At 43.0% G+C, this 22,973-nt stretch overlaps 1 protein-coding gene across 1 annotated transcript in view; it reads right to left on the bottom strand.

Annotated features, from left to right (window-relative positions):
- MANBA (mannosidase beta) overlaps positions 1 to 21,732 on the bottom strand; it is a 44,110-nt gene extending 22,378 nt beyond the window's left edge. Inside the window, exons 1-7 of the mRNA XM_032185972.1 lie at positions 21,679 to 21,732; positions 15,364 to 15,458; positions 14,757 to 14,862; positions 12,652 to 12,822; positions 9,893 to 10,016; positions 7,226 to 7,401; positions 4,217 to 4,327 (exon numbers count right to left, since the gene is read on the bottom strand). Coding sequence (XP_032041863.1) covers positions 4,217 to 4,327; positions 7,226 to 7,401; positions 9,893 to 10,016; positions 12,652 to 12,822; positions 14,757 to 14,862; positions 15,364 to 15,431 — 756 coding nt within the window. The 5' untranslated portion in view covers positions 15,432 to 15,458; positions 21,679 to 21,732. The remainder of the gene's footprint in view (positions 1 to 4,216; positions 4,328 to 7,225; positions 7,402 to 9,892; positions 10,017 to 12,651; positions 12,823 to 14,756; positions 14,863 to 15,363; positions 15,459 to 21,678) is intronic.
- Between the last annotated feature and the right edge of the window lie 1,241 nt (positions 21,733 to 22,973).

Here is a 22,973-nt window from a genome sequence, read left to right as displayed (position 1 = left end):
CACAGGGAGAGAGCTGGGAAATTAAACGAAGTGAAGGAAAGCAAACAGCAAATTTCAGCCAGCACACGCTAAGCAACAAGCCTGGGTCATCAGGGCAGGAACCCAAATGTTTTTTTTTTCCTAGGCTACCCCGAGCTAGCAACCACTTCTTCCTCAAATGTCTATTTGCTGTACCTTTGCAAAAGGTCAGCTCGCAGAGCACAGGCTGTTCTGTCTCTGCCATAAGCTCCAGTTGAGACAAGTATCTGTCAGTACACTGGGCTAAAATTAACCTAGTTAAGTGCAACTGCTACACCTATCTTTAAGACAAAACGTAATTATTTGTTTCACACACCAAACAACTCTGCAATTCAACAAGGGAGTGACTAATCCCACCATGTGACTATCGAGTTTGCAGCTTACCAAAAATCATGTGGATAGACAGAAAATTATTTCCAGTGGCAGGAAAGAAACAACAACAACAAAAAAATGTGGTTTTTTTTTTTTTTCCTTCCTCTTTGGTGGTTCTTAGCCAATTGAACAATAATTAATTAACCCCCGGACAGATGCAATGCAAACTACAAGCACGAGTGAAAACCACAGATCTCTTACCTCAAACTGAACACCTCCGCATCCTGGCAGTGACCAAAAGCCAGAAACTTAAATGGAAAAAAAGAAGGGGAGGACTTGCCCAAGTCCTGCAGTGTTCTACAGAGCTGCCCTACAGAAAAGCTACAAAATCAGACCACTGAGAGGACACTTCTGACTACCTGACCAGTATTTCTGTGCACGTAGAAAAAGCACAGAGTGTGTCCTGGCTTATTTCTACTGTGTTCCTGTTGCATACCAGGTCAGCTAAACACAGACCAGCACACTGAACTGAGCCTTAGGACAGGAATCTTGCACCTATTCCTACAATTTTGCATATTTATTTTAACATGAGAAGTTGAATTAAAGTAATAATCATCATCATGCAACTCTCACATTTCCCCTAACTACTGAACACTACAAAAGAAAAACTACATTATGAGTACTGCATTAGCTAAAATCTCTAACCTTCTTCCAGCGAATTAAATTTCTTGTAAAAAAAACTCCTTAGCCTCCAGTGCATCTTTTTTTGTGGCACAAAATGAAATGGGATTTATAGCTGGGGCTCTCAACGCATTTGGGATGTCCTCTTAATGGATGTCATCACACAGGCTGGGATTGCCTCAGAGTACATTTGTAATGGAGCATTTATATTACTACCAGAAATAACGTGATACTGTTTTACTCATGCTCAAGTGGAACTCAAGCAACTGGCCAAACCAGAGGCAATCTGAGAGGCTGAAAGACCCAGCCAGGACCACCCGGACAGCACGAGCAGGGGGAAAAGCTCCTCAACCCCATCTCACATTGCCAGAACTCAGTGCCTTTGTGCTCTCCTTGCTCCCCAGGGACCCACCTGGTAACACAGCACCTCTTCGAGCTGCAGCCTCCTTCTGCCAGGTGGAATAAAAGAAGGGCAGAGGGAGAGGAGTAGGATCTGCCATGCTTGAGCATGCACCTTTCTGGCTGGCTACTGAGACCACAGCAACTCTGCAATCTGGGTGATGTATTTTGATCCCCAAGGACTGAATGTTTCTCCTAGTCTTGGAGCATGCAAGAGAGGCTTTCTAGCCACCAAAGACCATGCCATCAGCTGGTTCTCTGCACGATTAAGAGATGAATACCCGTCTTTTTAAGTCACATACAAAAGTTTTGTACCTGATAAGTGCCTGTAGATCACACTTGGCACTCTCAGATTTAGCAACAGGAAAAGTAACAGGGATGAAGATGCCCAGAGCTGTAATAAGATCAGAGAATGCCTCAGTGATCTAATAAATTAGCAAGCAGCATGAAGGCAGTATGAAAACTACCAAGTCAAATTAAAAGACTTCTGGAAGTCATGTTAAAGGCCTGAGGGAGATAAGGGCGTGGAGGAAAGGAAGGAACGATGGCTGAAGGTTAAGATCCAAGGTCTGAAAATAGCATCATGAAATAAAAAAAAACTCTGATCGCAGTGTTGTAGAAATAGGCATACAGAAAGAAGGAGAAACTGAATCCAAAAGCAAATAAATGCCTCAAGAGGCAACAGGAGAGGTAGTAAGTTGCTTTTCTTCTTGCTGTGCCTACATCAAGGAACTGACCAACAGCAAACAGAACTGGAACTCTCTCAAGAAAACCCGTTTGATATTACGGTAATTTCTGGCTATGACTTTGTCTCACATTATTCTGAGAAACAAACTCCAAACCAAAGTATTCAAATGGAAAACCAAAACAAAAACCAACCTTGTCCTGGGTGTTGGCTTCATTCTATTTTGGTTTTCTGCTACTCCCAACAACAGTAAGGAGGTACTTCCTCAGTCAGAGATTCCTGGCAGAGCTGGCTAAAGCCTTAGAGATCTCCACAAGTACAAACTTGGAGGCTTCCCAGAAGTTTTCCCAAGGGATTTGCTAATGTTTTGAGGTTACTCTAACATCAGAAACCAGACAGCAGTTCCTGCTAAGGATAGCTCCATTTGACATAAGACTTCACGCTGCGTGTTCTTGCACACACAGCTCTCGCCCGTTAGTGTTTGCCTGTCCAAAGGTATGCAGATACTCAGAACTCATCCAGAGACATCCCCCTTGAGAAACATTGCATCCCTATTATTTGCCTTTTTAAAAAGAGAGGGGGAAAAACATATCTCACTAGAACTAGTCACCAACAGTAATCTCACAAGAACGTTCAGGAATCTCTATCCCTGCTTAGTATCTCCTAAACTACTTCAAGTTCTTATTAAGCTATCTAAACGTTGCTAGTCCTGCTGACACAAGAGCAAACTGAGCTAGAAAATGAAAAAAAAATGCTTATGGAGCCATTTTCATACTCGTATAGCTTGCAGCAGGGGAGTGTCAGAAACCAAGACAGAGCTTCGCAGAACACACGAAGGATGACCAGACTTTGCACTAAGAATATATAAACACTTCACAGGCTGCTTAATTTATAATGCATGCTGTGTGGTGCATTTGCCTTTTTCTTCCCTCTTTCCCTTTAAGGAGAAAAAAAGAAGAGGCTTTTGAGTATCTTTTGTAGACCACGAAGTCCTTACGGTCGTATGCCCCAGGGCTCTGTGAAATACCCTGATGCAATTACCCCAGTGGAATCAATTCATCTCCCAATCACTGTACAGGTTTCACAGAGTAACAGTGTCATTTTCCTTTCTATGGGCTTTTTAGCCATCTTTCCTGCAACCTGTTTCCCCAAGCACAATGCAGCGTGTTAATTTTGAAATAATTGAAAAAACTACACTAAATAATCTCACCCTTAATAGCAAAGAACTACTATGAGGACTTCATAATCAAAGTAGCCCCATAAGGACTACGACTCCAGAAGCTGCTGCATTTTGTAAGATTTTGTACATGAACAAACGTTACAGTGAACAGCAGCTTTAGGTGCCTGGTGACCAGCTTAGCTTTTAGTGAAACAATGCACATCAGAACCACCTAATAAACGCATACATTTATGTCATTGTTTCCATGTGTTGATGGCATAAGGGACCCAGTTTAATTTATGTGATTTTTTTTTTCTCAATAGATGGCTGCAAAATACTTCTCCTAGGCTTCTTAGTAACAACAATCAGGTAATTACGCAGCCAGTGTGTTTCAGGAACCTTTATGCAAATACCCCTGAATATTACTTTTGTGGTCGTATTTAAAACGTTGTCTCTTCTACAACCTGAAGCACATCTATCACATTCTAATAAATGAATGTACGTTAGCTTTTTAAGAACATAGCTATTCTGCAAATTAAAATAATAATAAAAAAAAAAAAAAACAAGAAAATCTTGGTAACAAACCTTCCTCTTCACATCATCTATAGAACTCTAAAAGGGCTTTTCTGTGCATGACACAACAATATCACGGTGATACATCATGTTTAAAAGAGCCTTTTTCCAGAGGTAGAGAACATAAGTAAACATCTTTTGTTTTCCGAGGCCTCCAACTAATTGTGAGGCATTTTCCAGTCTGAATAAAAGTGAAGGCACCCATACTGGATAATGCTACCAGAAAAGAGGTAAACATAAACTGTGACGTTAAAAAGCTCTTGTTTCTCATTACTGCTTCCATATGTATATTAAAATCCAGGAAAATAATTTAAAGCTGTAGATACATGATATGCAGAGCAGATGTTCCAACAGTGCAATGCCAGCAAGAACCAAGCTGAGGGGCTCACCTTTGAAAATTTCTCAATCTTGTATCCTGCCTCCATGATGAAAGTTGTTGTCACGTTATATCCAGTTTGTTTCCCATGTCCATTCGGCCACCAAGCTTCCACTGTGGAACTCTTGAATATAAAAGAAGAAAAGTCAAAAAGTTGCGAATGAGTTGGAGACATAACATGCACCTAGGGGCACAGCTGCCTTTGAGTGAATTGCTACAAGCCTCATGAGTTTATGTGCCTCAGCTGAGCCAGGGTAACTGGGATCCCTCCAGCTGCAGCACTCAGGTGAAAAGAATTCAACGTGTGATCTCTACCACTCAAATCCAGGCTATCACTTCACCCTGAGTCCACAACGGGCCATGAGAACAAACACGCACACACACATCTAGCCACTACCCTTCTGCTGAGGTATGCTGACAGAAAGTTCCTCCAAAACTCAAACGTTAAGTCTCAGGAGTAGACACTGCTCACTAGCCTCTGTATTTTACCTCTCCTGCAACTGGCCCTTTTACCCATTGTATGTAACATCTGATACACCGAAGTGACGCCGTTCAGTTGTGACCATGGTAATATGTGACCAGGCTGTTTCATTTATGTCAAGCTTTTAAGTCAAATTAAAAGTTTTGTTCCCTTTTCAGTGCTTTCTGCTTTTTCTCTGTGCTTCCTGATCACTTCAATGGTACTCTAGATTTTCACAAACATAAAAAAACTACTTCTACAGTAGTTTGACAAATCGTTCTGACAGAACGATTTAATTTTCTCATTTTTCTAGCCACTGAGGGTAGTATTTATGTAAAGAATTTCCTACCCTTCTTTCTATTTTCATTCCAGTAGCCTACTTCTGCTGCTCAGTCCTACTGCCAACATTTCCCAGTTGAATGCACAACACAAAAATAGTGGAAAGAAAGCAATAATGCATGCAACCTAACAATGGAGGGATCAGCACTGAATAGAGTCATGAAAGGAGTGCCTCAATCCTTTCGAATAAAACGAGGCCAGAGAGCAGCCCAACAACATGTTTTGCTGCAGCCACGCTTGGACGTAATCATTAACGTTATCTCCCAACATTTCAGCTTCCTCCATCTGGAGTTACAGGGAGGCAGAAGGAAGCACAGAATCAGCAGCGAGGGCGCGTTTGCAGCCGCCGAGCATTGGCCACGAGTGATGTCAGCCCCACGCTCACCGGTAGCTGATAAGCAAAACGCTGGCATGTCAGCAGCACGGCACGCTGCAGGGAGCCCCGCTCCGCCTCTCAGCTGATAGGCACCGCTCGAGCATCTGCTGGCTTTGCAAGGCGATCTGCAATGAACTCTCAGCACATTTCTGGCGAGGTCTCGCTATTTAACATGCGCCACATGGGGCTGCTGCACAGAGCAAGGGCTCCGTTAGGCGCACCAATATGTAAGGAACACATTGCAGGGCTTCTTGTAAAATCAGCTGCCGTGAATTCAGGCAGCTAAGCCCTTTGTGTACAAAGAATAACAAAACGCTGCTGCCTCCGCTCTGAAGGATATGCTTCCTCACAAACTTGCCCTTGTCCCCCTACTTACAGGTTTCTTCTGAAGCTGGGGACAGGGTGGTTAAATAAACCAAAATCATTTTTGCAGTTTCATATTGCAGCGCCTGCTTAATGTAATCCCTGGAAAGGCTAGTGATCGTTTGAAATAAAATTGGGTATTTGTAATTACTCATGTAACTGGCACATCTGATGACAACAGTAACAAAAATCATATGTTTGCATGTCTTTATGCATTCATGTCAAAATAAAACAAAGTCATCAGTATGCAAGTCACCGAGCATGCATTTTAAGACACGAATATCCTGCTCGTCTTTAACACGCTCCTTCTCCACTCACACAACTGACGAGAGAACTTGAGAATACACACATAACACGTTCAAACTGGGGAAACAAATGCAGAGTTACACAGCAAAAGAGAAAATTACTAAAGGCCAGCATAACATACAGAGGTCACCGGAGAGCCTCAGATGTTATTACCTGCCAGGACAGCCCCAGATTCTCACTCACAAGGCAGCCCTCACCCCTAAACCTAACTGTGCCCTGGGGCAGTGAAGCTGATTGCAGCTCCCTTAGGCTACTTGGCTCCAATGGAGCAGGCTCAGCTGCTCTCAGGCTCAGCTCTGTGCTGTCAGCTCCACCAGGGCCTTGCTTTCTGAGCAGGAAGGTGAAATTCATGCTGCTTATCACTGCACTGGGCTCACTGGCTAATTCAAGGCACCCACCTATTTGTTAGCACGAACAGGTAACTCTGTTTTTCTTCACCATTTCTCAAGCCTAGGCATCTTTTCTTAATTATACCTATAAAACTCGGCACAGTTTCTAAGAAAACACAAACAAAAACTCCAGAAGTGATATAAGTGTTGGCGAATTAAGCCTTCCACCGGATCATTTCCCAGCACTCTCTGAAGGTGAACAGACCAATTCCTCCCTTTTCCATCACTGGGGCAGTCTACCAAATTCATTGTTTTTCAGTTGAACTATTTCCTCATTAGAGCATCCTTTACCTCTGAAATTCCTTCTGGGCTTTGTCTACCTAACGGACTAAGAAGTACTACTCAACAAAACGTCAGAATTTCAAAATTACTGCAGTATATTCTAGTCCCAATCAACCTGGTAAACAACAGCATAGGAGACGAGACACCTATTGATGGAAAAGTGAAGTGACACACGGTATCCAAAAGTTATCTGCTTTAGCAGCTTTTGTTACAGCGGCCAGTGATGATGTGATCTTTGTAATAAGGGATAAATTCCCTTATCCCTTTGTAATAAGGGAAAGGCTTCACTATCTCTTTTAACACTGAACTACATAGCTCCACAGAAATCAATTTTAATAGAGGAAAGAATCCTCCCTTATTCTCCAAGGGGTAAAGAACTGTTGTTAAAGTCAGGAACAAACAGAGAAAGGGGAGGTGGGCCCATAGCTGATATGGAGGCAGAAGGACCCGTTGGAAACAGGGCGAAACAGTTTGCATTTGGTTAGTGCTCCACGCAAACCTCCTTACCTTGTTGATGTTTACAAGCAGCACAATGCTGCCTTCTCCAGGTTGAAGCTTCACATTGTACGTTTGCTGTGTTTGCAGCTTGGGAATGTTCACAGTCACCAGACCTGCAATTGGCTTGGAGCTGACTACATCGAAGATGGACTCGATTTCAAGACTCCACTGCTGGGTGCTCTTTACTAAGAGAAAGGGGAGAAGAAATGGGAATGCAGGAATCGCATTCATACACCTACTAGTAAACATGATCGCCCATCAAAGAAACAATTTAAGTACCTCAGATTAAATGTAACAGTTTTTGGGCCGTGTTTGAGCCAGACCTACAGGGTTAATCTTGCTTAGTGCATTTGCTATGTGTTTACATTTGCTGACTTCACGAGGAACTACGCTATGTGATTTTTCTTTTATACCTCACTTTTTTTTTTTTCCATTCCAAAGCCATCCAGGGCTTTTTCAGAGTTCTGTACAAAAGTCAGAGCATGGCACTAGTCACTCTTGATTATTTGGAAGGGTTTTTTTCCCACCAACTCCCACAGACATTATATTTGCCTTCCGTCAGCACTCATATGAACATGGTACTCTTTGGGAAAGATCGTAATCACAGGGCAGTACAATCACTTTTGTCTATGAAACAAAAACAGTATTAACAGAAAACGAGCCCAATTCATCCCAGAGTCACTGCACAATATGAGTGGAGTTATGCTGGGGATGAATCGGGCCCATTGTGTCTAGACTTGATGGGCTGTACCGTTATGCCCCTTTTGCCACCAAAATGCGATGGAGGAAACACGTTAATGACTTGCCTGAGACATCCCCACAGCTACCTGCGAGTCCTCCCCTTTACAGAACAACTTCCAAGTTGTTCTTCCAAGACAGGGTCAAGGGTACTCATGACTGATGTTTCCATTTCCCACTAACTTCAGCAATTAAGTTATCTATCTAGAAGCATAGCCTGGGTGATCCTGTAATTCACATGTTACAGATGAGCATCTATCCAAACAGAAAACAAGGAAAACTAGAACTAAGCCACCTTTTGTACACATAAGCTGCTCACCACTTACTTTCTCTTTTCACGTGTATATTCTAGCTCTCCTTCCAAGACAAAAAGAGAGCTCCCTCCAAAACCAAGTATAACATTCAGTCCTGGCCTGATTTCACTCCTCTTATAGAATTAAGAGCACCAAAGGGCTTTGCAAGTTTATATTACTCACGGCATTATCCAGGTAAGACCAATTTTCAGAAGTGTTAATGGGGTTGAAAAAAACAACCTACATGAAGGGTCAGTCATTACAGAGCGTTTTCCCTCCCCTCCACGGGCATAAATCAATTCCAGCCCACTCCTTAACCGCATGACCTGTGGGCCTAGGCACAGAAATCAAGAACAATTCATCTTTCACAGATTCAGTGGTCAAAAAGCTGATGTCACCAAATCTGATGAGCAATGTAAGCGCAAGCGCATATGTAGTTGAAATTCAAGTCGTTCATTTACTCTTTATTTTTCAAATGTCATTATGTTTGAATACTAAACAGCTCCGGCTCTGGTTCCAAAGCACAAGCACTCTCTGCTGAATGAAAGAGGTTTGTTCCAAAGCACAAGCACTCTCTGCTGAATGAAAGAGGTTTGCTCTCTCTGCTCATCCAGAGACTAAGACTTTACCTACCAGAAGGTGGAGTTGTGGGAATGTGGGAGGGACCAGAAAAGATTTTTACTTTAACTAAATTTTAGAGAGCAGAGTCTGTGCTGGGGCTTTCCATGGAAATTCCAGTCACGTTAATTCTAGCTAAGACCTGCAGCTATTTCAGGAAGCTTTAAAAGCATCCAGGGAGTGACGTCTTCCTATTTTATTCATACACAGCAACTCTATTCCCAAGGGCTGAAATTCAACCCAGTGCAGAGGACTCACGTGCTAGCCTTTACTCCACTGAAGACTGGGCTCAACAGGCAGAGAAAGAAAGCACGCGGGTGGTCTACAAAGGCACATATCACCTTTTACAGAAAGTTTCAACAGGAAAATTAACTAGTTTTGCTCAGCTGCAATGATCTTCTAGACAAAGGAGAGGAGAATCAAAGACCATGTCAAGGGAAGAAACCGGTTAGGTAAGCTAGGTAGCAGGAATGCAGAAGGTTGTCCTCTCAAATTGCAGCCTTGACAAATTATCCTTGCATAGCATAGCTGCTCTTCTGTCTCAGGCTTCGTGTTGTGTCCCGAAAACGTGGTGCTCTTGAAACTCTGCTTACCCTGCAGCTGCCTTCCAGACACAGAACTAAATTCCCAGAGCAGTTTTACCTTTGTTTTAAATGGAGGTCCGACAAAAGTGAGAATTATTTATTGGTAGTCTTGGTAAAATATGTGCCAACAAAAAAACTTTTTCTGAAACAAGAGAACAGGCGCTGACCTCAGTTGTATTTCACATTTTCATGTATATACATTTCATATTTTCATTTGGGGATCTTCAAGCAAAAAAAGATTCTGAGTTCTAACATTTTAATTGCTATTGTTTGTACTGAAGAACTGTTTCAAGACCGAAACCTGTGTGCTGTGGTAAGCAGTACACACAAAGTCACCATAAAACAACAGGACCTTTCCTAAATGGACAGTTAATGTAGCTTAACAACACAACGGTTTGTATTCCAAAGGTGAAACAACAATAAAGGATAGTAACATGACTTACCAAAGAAAGGAGTTAAAGAAAAGTAGATCAGGTGATAATAGTTATAGGCCTCAATCCTAACATCTTTCCAGATTCCTTGAGTGGGAAAAGAAGGGCCCCAGTCCCAACCAAATGAACACTGCTCCTGGAACACAAAGCGATTATGTTACAATTGCCTACTTTTCACACAGAAATTGATGCTGTGCCAGAAATAAAAATGATTTGCTATCTAGACATGAAATACTGCCATGCACTGGAAGAATTTTTCCAATTTCCATCAGCCCAGAATAGCCTACAATATCTTTTCCCTTACTTCTTGAACAAAACTCTGCTGCCACTACTTTATATAATGATACACATTTGTATTAAAATATCCAAGCATATTAAAACTTAATATTAGGGAGAGCAAAACAGCGCCTGCTCCAACATTAAAAAAGATTAAAAAAAAAAAGCCAGAAGGTTACTTTCAATTCAGCTCTGAATTATCTTAGTTTGTAAGGTCAGTATTTAATTTTATACCTAAAAGACAAAGTAAGCAGAAAGCTGATGGTTACAAATGTTAAAGAGAAGTACTGTAAAATAATGACATCAAATTAAACATCGTGGGCATATCTAAAATATTTTACCCTGTTTTTTTTTGTTTTAACACCATAGATTAGTACAAGGAAGAGATGCACATGTCTGGTGCAATTGTGTAGTTCAGTCTCGTTCACTGTTTCTCCCTTTTTATGACTCTTTCATACAAAAACAAAGGGAACAAAAATACAGTCGAGGAATATCTTTGTTCTGGTTCTAACATCAGAAAAACTGTCAGAATTATAAAATGCTGCTCAGGCAGAGAAGTGCTGCTTTCCATTTAGCTGTTTTCAAACCTGGACAGACCTCTAGTTAACAAATCCCTTGAAGACATCTATTCAGCTGCCCTCCAAGCTTCACACACAGCCCCAGCCCCCAAAGCAAATACAATAGATCTCCTTAAAGTCTTGCACAGTGACCTACAGTTCTAAATTTAGAGACTAATAACTTACAGCCGAGGCATACTAATTTTGGCAAACCACATTGCACAAGTCTGGCCTATCCCTTGCATCGCTGGAGTCAGCCAGCCTGCCTATCAAGTTGCAAAAGAGCCTTCCAGGAAGCAAGCACTGCACCTATTTCAAGTGCAAAAACAGGGACAATACATTCTTAGAAAACAGATCAGATAGAAAGTCATTTTCCCTTTATAAAAGAAAAACAAATGAATCACTGACAGATTGTCAGATTTCACTAATAATATTCCAGAGGCTATCAGAAGTAATATCATAAGAACAATACACTCATATCACTGATGTTCATTACCAGTGGAAGGTTTGTGTTTCGCCACAAATTCCTATTAAGATTTAGATACATTTACTGCACGTAACACTGAACCTCAAACGCGTGTACAGCTCTCCATTACTGTATGATGAGAAGCAGCCAGCTTACTTTAGCAATGTCCTAGTGCGTTTGTTTACTTTTAAATGTGACATTGCTGCTGTTTTTGCCACGTACTTGGATCTAAAAAATTTTCTGGAGAAGTCTGAAGCAAGTTTCTAAGCACAGTCAAGCAACTCCTTTGAGAAAATGCACTAAGATACTCACAAATTTAAAGGTATATTTCAGTAAAACATAAAATCATTCCTGGCCATTTTTGCTCTATAAATAAGACTACAGCTGTTCAAGTGCCTTCTTCTCTTTAAGCTTCTCCCTGCTCTGATGTCTAAGAAACACAATGGAGACGGTGCATGGACTCAGAAGAATTAATTAACTTTGTAAAATGTAATAAAAACAAAAGCAGCATCAAGTAGTGATTAAGGCAACATCTTATACTGATGGATGCTCCCAGGGCAACATGAAATCTACCTTCCTTTCCCTTAATGTGTTTTAGAGCAAATTACACCTAGGTATAGATAAACAAGATTCACCTTGTTTTTTTGAGAAGCCTCTACAGGACTTTCTTAAAAAGATCCAAGTTTATTAACAAGAAAGGCATTTAAGTGGAGACAAACAAGAAAAATAAATTAAAAAAAAAAAAACAAACAGCAATTCCAAAGAAATTCACCTAGCCACTTTTCAGCTGCTGCAAAGGTGCCAGAAATACATGAGATGCTACACAAACAACAGTTTACACAGAGGAAGTTTTAGCAGCAATGATACCATGTCTTAAATCTGAGTTGAATTCTTTGTGTATTACATTGCTGGCTTCACTGAATACGTACATTCTGAAGTCACACTTCACAACACCATAATAAGATGAGAACGGGTCCTCTGTTAGGTTAGGTAACACTTCTCAGGACCTGCCAGAGCTTCCCAGTATAAATAGCACAGTACACGAGCAACAGCAAACACTCACAAAGCTGCCTGGCTGAGATTTTTACAGCTCTGGCAATATAAACTGGTATTTGTAATAGTGAACTCTATTGTCAGCACACACTGCTAAACCCACCCAGTGGATCAAAAGGTAATGATCACACATTTCCCAGTGCTAGCCTGCTCTCTTAGCAGCCAATCTCCTTGCACTCCCCGAAAAAGCCAGCTTTTCAAACATTCTTATCAGCTAGATATGTTCAGCCTGGCCTTTACATGCCTCTTGTATTCTCATCCTGCAGGTTTCTTGGGGATGCAGGAGAAGGGAAACACAATGAGAAATATGCCCTCCTAATAAAATGACATTGCAGGTTTCAGAATACATCTGTAAGGACAGCCCGTGGTGCATTCCTATTTTTGAGCCTGAAGCCAGAGTCAGACAATTCTGCCCCTACCTTTCTGATGAAATTGGCATGGCACTCTCCTTTCTGCACAGGTGGAGGGCACGCCGGGGGGATGCTGTATGCTGTGTGACATCTGCTCTGCTCTGCAGCGTATGAAATTGCTGATAAGAAACGGACTTCAACAAAATTGACCTCCTTGATCACGCTGGTAATATCAAAGCTCTAGGTCAAGAAAACAAAACAAAATCATTACAGCGCTGACATTTATTTATGAGACTTATAATCACTGTCACATTGGGGCTTTAATACCATACATATATTATTCAAAAGCATTTGAACTGAAGCCTCAACAGGGTCTGGTTTTGAAGGAACAGAAAATTAAGGTTATTTCTTAAGCTGGAAAACAAAATACACAGTAAGATTCTAAATAGAAGGAGGTCTTCCTGGGCCAACCACTTTGCCCATACTGAGCCCCCACTGCCAGCGGCAGCGGTCTGCTTGCACACAGAACTGCTTGAAGGAGGAGGATGGCAAGGGAATCTTTACCTTCCTTCCTCGCTCAGAGCTCATCTACATGCTTAGAAAGGCACTTTGTTCCAACTCAGAAAGCTGGTCTATACAGGAGCCCTTCCAACTCACGCTGTGCTGCCAGCTTCTCTACCACAAAGCACTGAGCTGCCTTCTGCATGAATGCAGCAAGGCTGTATTTCATGCTACTTCCACTCCCATGCCTAAAATGTAGAGATACACATTCATGTCTGCACCACACAAAGCATTTGGGGGCTTCCTCATTGGCTCACAAAACCCCCAGTGTGGCTGCACAGGAGGATAAACATCTAAGTTTCAGAATTGTCTTGTTCTATCAAGACAATAGGGTCCCAACGCCTAAGAACTGTTTCTTCTTCAGAGCGTTCATTTGTGACAAGCCAAATCTTGGCAACTTTTTCCACCTTGTGAGCAGCCCAGCTAGCATCACTCACTTCCATTCTATAGCATTCAGCAGAAAATTGCAAAGGAAACAGCATCCCCTTACACAGCCTTCATAGAGACTTTCCTGCAGACATAGTTATCGTGGAACATTGTGAACAAAGCAGAAGTCTGGGTCGCAGCAGTTCTCGACTCAATCTAATACAGTTCACCCTGGTTTTACCCTGAAGGCCATTTCATGAAGTGTTACAATCTGAGACAGAATGAAGTTGCAGAAATAAGAGCAAACTAATAGCACTTCCCAATTCTAGGGAGCCTGCTACCAGTAATCCCTTAAATACTCTCCAAATATTAAATAATTACAATTTCATAACAGCCCTATGAAATTTCTTATTTCACAGATGGCAAAACTAAGTCACAGAGAAACTGAGTAATTTGTCCCAGATCACACAGACCCAGGAGGCAAAATCTAGTTCTCATGTCTCAGTCCAGTACCTCTGCAATAAAACCTGCCAGAATGGTAAACGCTGAGATATGAAGACACAGGATTTACTTTTCAACTCAATGACTCCACTGATATTCTTTTAACTTTTCCTTTTTTGGATTCCTTTAAGAAAAAGGCAAGTACCCAGAATAATTTTACACTTTAAAACTACAGAATTAGTTTTAATGTCTTTGCCACTCTCCAGATCATTCTATGATGAGTAGTCTCATCCTGACATAGTCTTACATCTTTGGACTCAGCCTATGTTATCAAAAGCCCAGTATCAAAAATCAAAAACAATATAACAAGTGATACGGAAACACTTGTAAGGGCTTTGCACCATGTGCATTTCAATTTCAGTATTCAAATGTAAACCATTCTAATACCAATTAGTAAGCAGATTTACAGCTAATATAACCAATTTAAGCTTACGTTTTCTTGGAGCTGTGACAGGTTCCAAGAAGCAAGACTTATATTATTAGCTGAACTGATCCTTGATCCTCTTCCATGGGTTCACTTGTTCAGAACAAGACACACTTACCTCTAGTTCTGACCCTGTTGCTACTGAAAAGGGAAGTACGACTTCTCTTTCCAACACTTATCTGATTCCCTGTGCAGCCCTCAGGTCAACACTTTCTGGGTCCAAGCACCTTGTTTCATGTGTACTTGAAAAATGAAAGTGTTCAGCACAAAAGGGCTTTGAATGAAAAACAGAAGCACTTTCAGAACTGAGCACATTACTTACGTATCTGTTGAACATGTTATCTGTTGTCCCAAGAGTGACATTGTTGATCAAGATGTGTGCTACTGTATCTACTCCTTCAAAAACTAAATTAATTCTCTGCCACTTTCTACAAAAGACAACATACACATACAAATACACATACAAAACTGTTAGAATACCTACAGTTAACAGCAGACAGAAAACACATAATTTTAAAATGTACATTTCCGCTACTGTTGGCGGCAAGTGTCTCAACTATATCCAAAAATGTTTGACTCTATGTGTGGCTGCTTTTATATCTTTAGTCAAATAAAGATGACAGCTGAAGTGTCTCAAGTCGGCAGCACAGCATGTTCGCACAGCCACAAAGTATCAGATGGGCTAGCTTCCAATTAGCCTAAGTATTATTCTTCCTCAGTCAGCAATTCATAAGTAATTTTTAACAATGGAGAAAAAAAAGTGAAAAAGCAACTCCTGCAGCATCCTTTAGCAGCAGCTTTGCAGCTGTACATTATTGCATAATTTATTAGATACAGAAGTAGCATGTAGATTTTGAGCTGACGGATTAACCAGCAATTCTGCATGACAGACACTGTAAAACTATTTTAGACATATCCTTATTGCATACCTGATGTCAAAAGGAGTTTTGAACGTCCTGCTGTAAGTCCAGTTATCCAGAGAGATCCACCTGTACATCACATCATTAAATCTGTAATATGGATCCTAATAACAGACCAAAAAAAAGAAAATGACATGACTCATTTAGTAATAGTGTTACTACATGAATATTCATTAGAAGAGCTCTTCCTAATTCGGACAGCCTGCAAATGCAAAACCCACCTAGTTCTGATATTTCTTTTTACCTTTGAAATAACATGTGTAAAGCGAAGCTTTGGCAATATTTGGCTTTAACTATATAGGTCATATCCTGTTTGCTATAATCATTCATACTGAAAATAGAAGGTGCAGGATTTGTCTTTATATAAGAAATGACTGGCCTGGAAATTAAAAAAAAAAAAAAATCAAGACAACTTGTGACTTAATGAGAGGAACAGAAACATGATGACCGTAATAACGATGGAGAAAGATTAAAAGGATTTTAAAGAGGCAAAAAAATAGCATTTTAGGCCTCTGGGGACAGCTGTGAACAAATCTTACAGTTTAAAATAATAGCAAATACTCCAGCTGTTTCGTGTCAACCTGTGCTGATGCGGTAAGACTACGTGAAATTGGTTTGTTTAGAAGGAGGGAGAGAGCAAAAAGAGAAACATCGCAGTCTGGTTTGTTGCATAAAATTAAATGACTACCTTTGGAGAACAATGCTGCATTTATACCGAATGTGTTCTTTCCCCTTTAGTCACGCTGCTCAGGAAGAATAAAGGCACAGCTGGTACAAGCTACGTGCTCGGCCTGCCTGGCTTCACGCTGTGTTGTTATTACCTTGTGGCGGGTCACAGCGCTCCTCACCTCGGCTGAAGGGATCAGCTGCCACCCCGCTCCTCACAGCAGGGCGAGGAGAGGAGATGTGCTCCGTGTGGGGGGATCTGGGGCAGCCACCGACAGCTCGGTCCCATCCTCAGCAGCAGCTGCACGGCTGAGCTGCCTTCCCCAAACACAGACCAACCTCCTCTGGACTACAGGGCTCAAACCCAGCTACCAAGAGAGAGCAGGGCTGCATTACGGGTCACTTTGGGCAGGGTCCTCTGCAGCACCAGCACACCTCACCAGCTGCTCCAAACATCCACATCCATGCTGAAGAAAATCTGTCCACTTCTTTCTTTTTTTTTTTTTTTTTTACTGGAACTCAATTTTTCTTCTCATTTCAGGAGTCAGTATAAATACTGACACTTCTGGATTTGAATTCTTCTGAAAAACATTGCTTTACATCTCACACTTGTGATAGGGGCAGGCTCTGCAATATAGACACAAGCCTATTTATACAGCAGAGCAATATTACAAAAAAAATATGGAATTACAGCATTTTAGTGTCTTTTCTCAGCAGCATAATCTCCTCTGAGTCCTGCAGCAATATAAATGAGTCCTTGAGCCCACAGAGAGGGCAAGTCATAGCCTTGCCTCATGCTGTGTTCTATCAATCAAACCTCTTGCCACAGTCTCTTACCAGCGTCAAGAAGCCTGGATGTTAAAGATGTCACAGAAGAAGGACCTGACATCTGGAGAACACAAAACTGTTCATCTAACAGCAGACAGACACGTAGGAGAGTTTCATCAGAGGCAAAAATTACATCATCAGATGGGCTCTTACAGAATCGTACAAATCCTCTCAATGTTTGAGGAAAATGGACCACAACAAAGAAAAATGACTTCTCCAATAAACTCATGAGATTACTGGCATCTTCATTACTAAAACAAACTGGTTTTGAGTGCTGGCAGATGTATCTATACAAGTCAAGCTGGCTGGATTTATTTGAAATAGAATTTCCTCCCGCATTACATCAGCTCCTATTAAAATTCGAGGTTCATTTCAGAAAACCGGATGAAGAAAAAGACAAATTTAAGAGCCCTGTAAGGCACTGGCAGAACTGGAAGGATGGTAAGCAATAGACTGCACATGTATTAAACACACTTCACATTCATTAGCTCAACATGTTCCTGGAAGCAAGCCGTGACGGGGTGGAGCCAGCTCCAGCTATTTTTAGAGCCCACCGAACGTGACAGCCTTGCGTTTTCCTGCTCTTTGCAATTTTGGGAAAAACGCTCATCTGCTCAAGCTCCCTGCTTGCTTGTTCTCTACTCCCATCCTCAGCGCTGTAAGCGAGCAGCAGACAGCCTGCCGAGATGAAGAACTGCTGAAGAGCAGCGAAAGGAAGCAATTTCCCCTGCAGGTAGCAGGACATGAAAAGCGCCGGCAGGATGAAACAGCCGAGGGTTTTGATGTAAGCTCCTCCTCGCAGTGACCTTAAGGGGTTATGGAAAAGCCACGGTCATACGAGCCACGAACCTCTGAGCTTGGCAGGAAACGGAGGAGACACGGACACATCTCAAGGGAGGCTCAAAGCCTGCGTGTGTGGTGCTGGGCACGCAGGACCAGCTTCGGGGAGCATGGCACAAAGACCTGAAGGACACAGCAGGCAGATCAGCTTGTCATAGAATGAAATGAAAGAACAGGAATAAAAAGCAGATTCTTCGGCGTGATCCTACCGTTATTATGATCCAGATTGAAACTGCCTTGCAAGCTCCTCTCACAAATCACTTCTGCTGACAGTTTATAACGAACACCATTAAGAGAATCCTGCTGAAGTCACAGAATAGCCAAATAACTCCTTCAGGAGATATTTAATGATTTTGCTGTTGCCAACTTCAGACTTGAAGCAGATCAGTTAGGATGCTTACCTACACGCCCCAACGCCTTAGCACCTCAAGCAGCAGTACCCGTTCTTCATCGAGCTCAGCTTGAGGCAAAGCTGAGCCCAGTGGCAGCGAGGAGCGAGCCATGCTCATGGACCATGCGTTTTGGAAGCCTGTCCCAAGGCCGTTTGCTTTCAATAATTACTCTGCCAAAGCTGCTACTGAATGTCACCTGATGGTCAAGGTGTGATATAGCTGAACACAGCCAAATATTATGGCAGAATCAAGCTACAAGACTAGTATTAGTATAATTGATACAACGTTAATAGCCGTTTCTTAATACTCTCTGAACACTTTGCTGTACTTAAAAGGCTCAACTCTTACCTACAATTCTTACCTACTATAACTTCACAGGCATTTGAAGGAACTCCTGCTCATCCTAATTTTCACCAAGGTTTCAGGATGTTTCCACATATGCTCACACTGCTCATCAGAGTACGAACATTTCAACAAAAAATTATATTTGTATTAATGAACTATTTCATCAATGACTGCTGTTTAACCCGTTAGAACCGTATGGTAACAAACCCAATTGTTACCTGGCGTGATCTGAAAAATCTGGGCTTTGAAAAAGTGCCAGAAAACACGCAACTTAGTATTTCATATAAACATAGAAGCAGCTACAGAAAATACGCACTGTTTTACAGAACTGCAGAAATATCACTCGAGACATGTAAGCTTCTGTCTCTTCTAATATCTTTTACTACACAAGTAGGACCGAGACCACTGCAACCTTCTGTGTCAAGTGCACGCCCTGGTTGTACAATGGGGCACAAGCTGCACTGCTATCCAGCCCCTCTATTAGCATCACAGTTGCACACCCCCTATAATAGTTCTTTACAAATCAAAGTGACAGCTAATAAGACAAAACACCCTTTCTGTATGAATGCAAATGGCTGGCAGATGAGAAAATCCAGCTACAATAGCCATATTCATCAGGAGTGAAACTTTATAGGAGTCACCTGCCAGCAGTAACGGCACCAAGCAGCACTTGGGCAGTACACGCAGGAGGACTATTATTTCTAGCACAAAGATCTAATGCACGAGTTACCTGCTGATATATCTCGCTTATCAGAACCGTGCCTGAAAGAAAATACTAGGCTGGCAGCACAGTTAAAAACTCAATCTTCCAATCTTTTTTCAGAGATCTGGGGATAGCAATAGATTTGCTGCAAATTGGTGAAATGTCTGCACTTAGGTTCAGAAGCTTTGCACTGGCTTCACTCAAGTGACTACTAGCCTCCTTTAAGTGCATTTCTCCTTTTTTGTTTTAATTTTACATGCAAACAGTAGTAAGAGCTACTGATTCTGAATGAAACCTTATTAAAACAATACAGCAAAACAATAGTACTTCAGTAGGAACCTTAGAAGCATCTTCTCCAAGAGCGTTTTCTAAGATCCGTACATTTGGTGCTTTCAAAAAGATGGGTTCATCCATTGCAAATGTTATGAGCCAAAGAGCGCCAACATCTCTAGAAGGAATCCTCAGAGGATCCGGAGAGATGAGTAACAAACCCTCAGTGCCAGAGCTTTCTTTCAATTCAAATGTACAGCCTGCACAGCCGATTGACGTGAAGCTACAGACGTGCAACCAGCTACAGCGTCCCTGGGCAGAAACACTTTGCGCCTCAACCTAAATTCAAAACAAACCACATATTGGCAAGTAAGCTGCTTGCAGCCTACTCTTGCAATCTAAACCACGCTTTGCAGGCTTAGAAACCAGCAGCTTCTTTTTGATGCCTTCCTCCCCATCATCTGTGGGGCACCCACCAGGCTCCTCTGCTAGGTGTAGGCCCTCATTTATTTTACCCTTGTGTTGTGGGTGCTCTCCCATGAAAGAAATCCCAAGGCTAAGGAAGCAAAGGATGCGGTGCTATTTGCCATGTGCAAACCACACAGGAGAACAGCAAACAGACTTCGCTGGGCCCCTGAACATATGGGTCTTGCTGTGCAGAATTTAATTCCCACCAGTTTTGTTCTCCTGTTTTCTGAAGACCAATCTTCACTTTGATTACAAACAGAAAGATTTTGGATTGCTGTCCTAGTTACAATTTCAGTGGGATGAACAAAAGCTCTACACTCCATGGCAGGGAGCAAACGGAGCAAATGGAAAAAATAAATAAATAGGATCAAAGCTTTTGTACTTGGACAACTGCAATAAAACTCTTAATTCTACACTTGACACAACCCTAAAACAGTCTGATTTCTAGAGATAATAAGCACTGATGAAATGGGGCAACCTGTCTCTAAAATTCTGGCTGTGTACACGCTTTTGTATAAATACAAAAATATGATTTTAGGCAGCTGCATTCAAAATGTTTGGCCATAAGCATTTTCACCACAATGAAAAAAAACTCTGGATGAACAACTGCGCTGTACTTTTTTTGCAGCAGGAAGGTGACAAAGAATTGTGTCACCAGCTCGCTCCAAACAACCCATGTTTGCTGCCTGTGAGGCAGGTTGGTCCCCTCGGCTCCCAGGCAGAACACGCTAATCCTAATGCCACCAACTGAGCGCCAGCTTCCACACCACTGTGGTTTCACAGCTGGCCCTACCAGCACATGCCCAGAGCAAGCCCATACTTGCACAGACGTAAATGTGTTGTAATCGCCCACAAATAACCATCGTCGATTTAATTAGCCTCGTGCCCATCTTCCTATCCGCAAGAGGTGTGCTGCAGGCTGACTAAGCTTTCCTACCTGTGTGCAGACTCGGGATCCTGCCCAGGCACACCAGAGTTCACGATCATTTCCAAATACCACACTGCTCCTTGAAATGACTGAAATTACGAGTCGGTTTACAGCAGTGCAGCTAAATTAGCGATCCCATTTTCTCACTTCGTAAGAGCACTTAATGTGCGAGTAGTTAAATGTGAGTCTTTCGTACCGTCATTAACTTGTGTGCGTGAGTCAGTGCGTTGGTCACAGTTTCTCCCGGATGATTATTCACACTTATTAGAGCACTGCCTCACAGCACAGCCAAACATCTGAGACATCCAGCTTATCTTATGCACTCTGCGTGGCATGAAGGGGCACAGCCCTCGTCGCTGATCCTCCACGGATTCTCTACCTGCCCGCTGCATTTTTTAAAACTTGCTTTGAAAAGCTGTTTTAACACCTTTCTGTTCACACCTAACTAGTTAGTGCAGGATGGTGGTCTCAAGGGTCACAATTACAGAATAGAAAACGTTAAATTCAGAAAGTATTGATTAAATAAATACTGGGCAGGAAATGCAACGCTGGGCCCTTAAGATGATATATAGGTATGCCTGATACACTTGGACAGCAGGATGCTCTTTTGGATTTTTTTTAGTGTGGCGGCTTATTTATCAGTTTTATAAACGATCCTGTTAGCTTCACCGTGTTCTGTGCCTTCTGTTTCACTTACAGCCTACATAAATCCTCGTAAAAAGGCATCTCAGCGACGACCCCGGCTGAGCACCACGCTCCTTGAGGTGCTGAGCCGCGGTGTCAGGGTGATGCCATCAGGACAAACTTTGCTCCCGACCTACAGCTTGTCCCAAAAAGAGCCCGAGGCTCCGCACCCGGGCACCCCCGGCGGCTGCCCCCCGTACCTGGACGAGACCCCGGCGGCTCAGGGCGGTGTGGGCGCAGCCCGGCACCTCCGCCGGCAGCCGCAGCGAGCCGTTGCCGTTGCCCAGCCGCCAGCTGCCCCTCAGGCTGCGCACCTCGGGGCCGCCCCATGCCGCCGCCACCGCCAGCAGCAGCGGCAGCGAGAAGATGGCGGCGCCGCCCATGGCCGCTGAGGGTGGGGGGGGGGGGGGGGGGGAACGGGGACGGAGCGCGGCCGCCCGGCCACGTCGGCGCCAAGCCCGGGGCGGCGCCTCGGGCTCCTCCCGCCGGCCGTTAACGGGGCTGAGGGGAAGGAAGATGGCGCTGAGGTGGAAGGGCTGAGGGCTCTGCCCCTGCCGCCCTGACAGCGGGAGATGGGGCAGAGGGTTTGAGGCGGCGCCCAGTGCTGCCTCTTTTAAGTCTGCCCTGTTTAACAGAGGGCTGGTGAAGGAGCGCGCTGGGTGCTGACAGAGAAGCGCCAGGGCGGTAGCTGTGGGTTTTGTTTATAAAAGCCGAGCACAGTCATCCACAGCGGAGCAAAAGGGCAAGCTCCGCGGAAACAAGGCGGACACCCTCCTCAAACCGCACCACAGGCTTCCTGCGGGCCCTCGCTACCTCAGGCCCTTCCGTCACAGCCCAAAAACATAAAGCGTGAGTGGAGGGAGTAAAAAGCACAGAGTGCCACCACTTCTCACTGCATTTCACCACCAGGACCTGGAGATGCCATGTACCACCAGAAGTGTGCACTTTGCTGAGCTCTTCCCCCAGCTGAAGCTGCACTAAAAGCAGCTGTGCAGTCCCCTGCATCTCGTGTTTACAGATACAGAAAAGTGAGCCCTTGCAATTGCAAGAATCACCAACCCCAGTGCTACCTGCTAGAAATAATGTCGTGACACCACAAAACAACAAAGAGTATCTATGAACCTTCATTATTAATTTCCCCCTAGGCCTGTTTAGCTGCGAGCGGGCTAGAAAGCAGTTTTGCTTTTCTTTGGATGCAAATGATTTTATTCCCCTCACGCAGCTCAACACGAAATTTAAAGTGCTTCTTTCAGCCACCGCTCCACAGCCTTAGATTAATACTTGGGGTATTCTGGGTGTTTGTTATTGTTGTTTCTTAAAGCACAGCTGATTAAATGAAACTTCCAGAAATCTACTGCGTGAATAAGCTCAACATAGCCCTTGCATTTTTCATTTATACAATTCTTACTCCACTTCTGAGCAACATCAGAATCTAAGGCAGGTAGGTTACTTGTTGCACAATACTCTCAAATGAGAAGGTGAAATGTGCTTAAAA

Source organism: Aythya fuligula, chromosome 4, assembly GCF_009819795.1.
Source record: "Aythya fuligula isolate bAytFul2 chromosome 4, bAytFul2.pri, whole genome shotgun sequence".
NCBI classification, from domain to species: domain Eukaryota; kingdom Metazoa; phylum Chordata; class Aves; order Anseriformes; family Anatidae; genus Aythya; species Aythya fuligula.
Note: the sequence above shows the minus strand (reverse complement) of the source record. Positions and strands in the feature narration are given on the sequence as shown.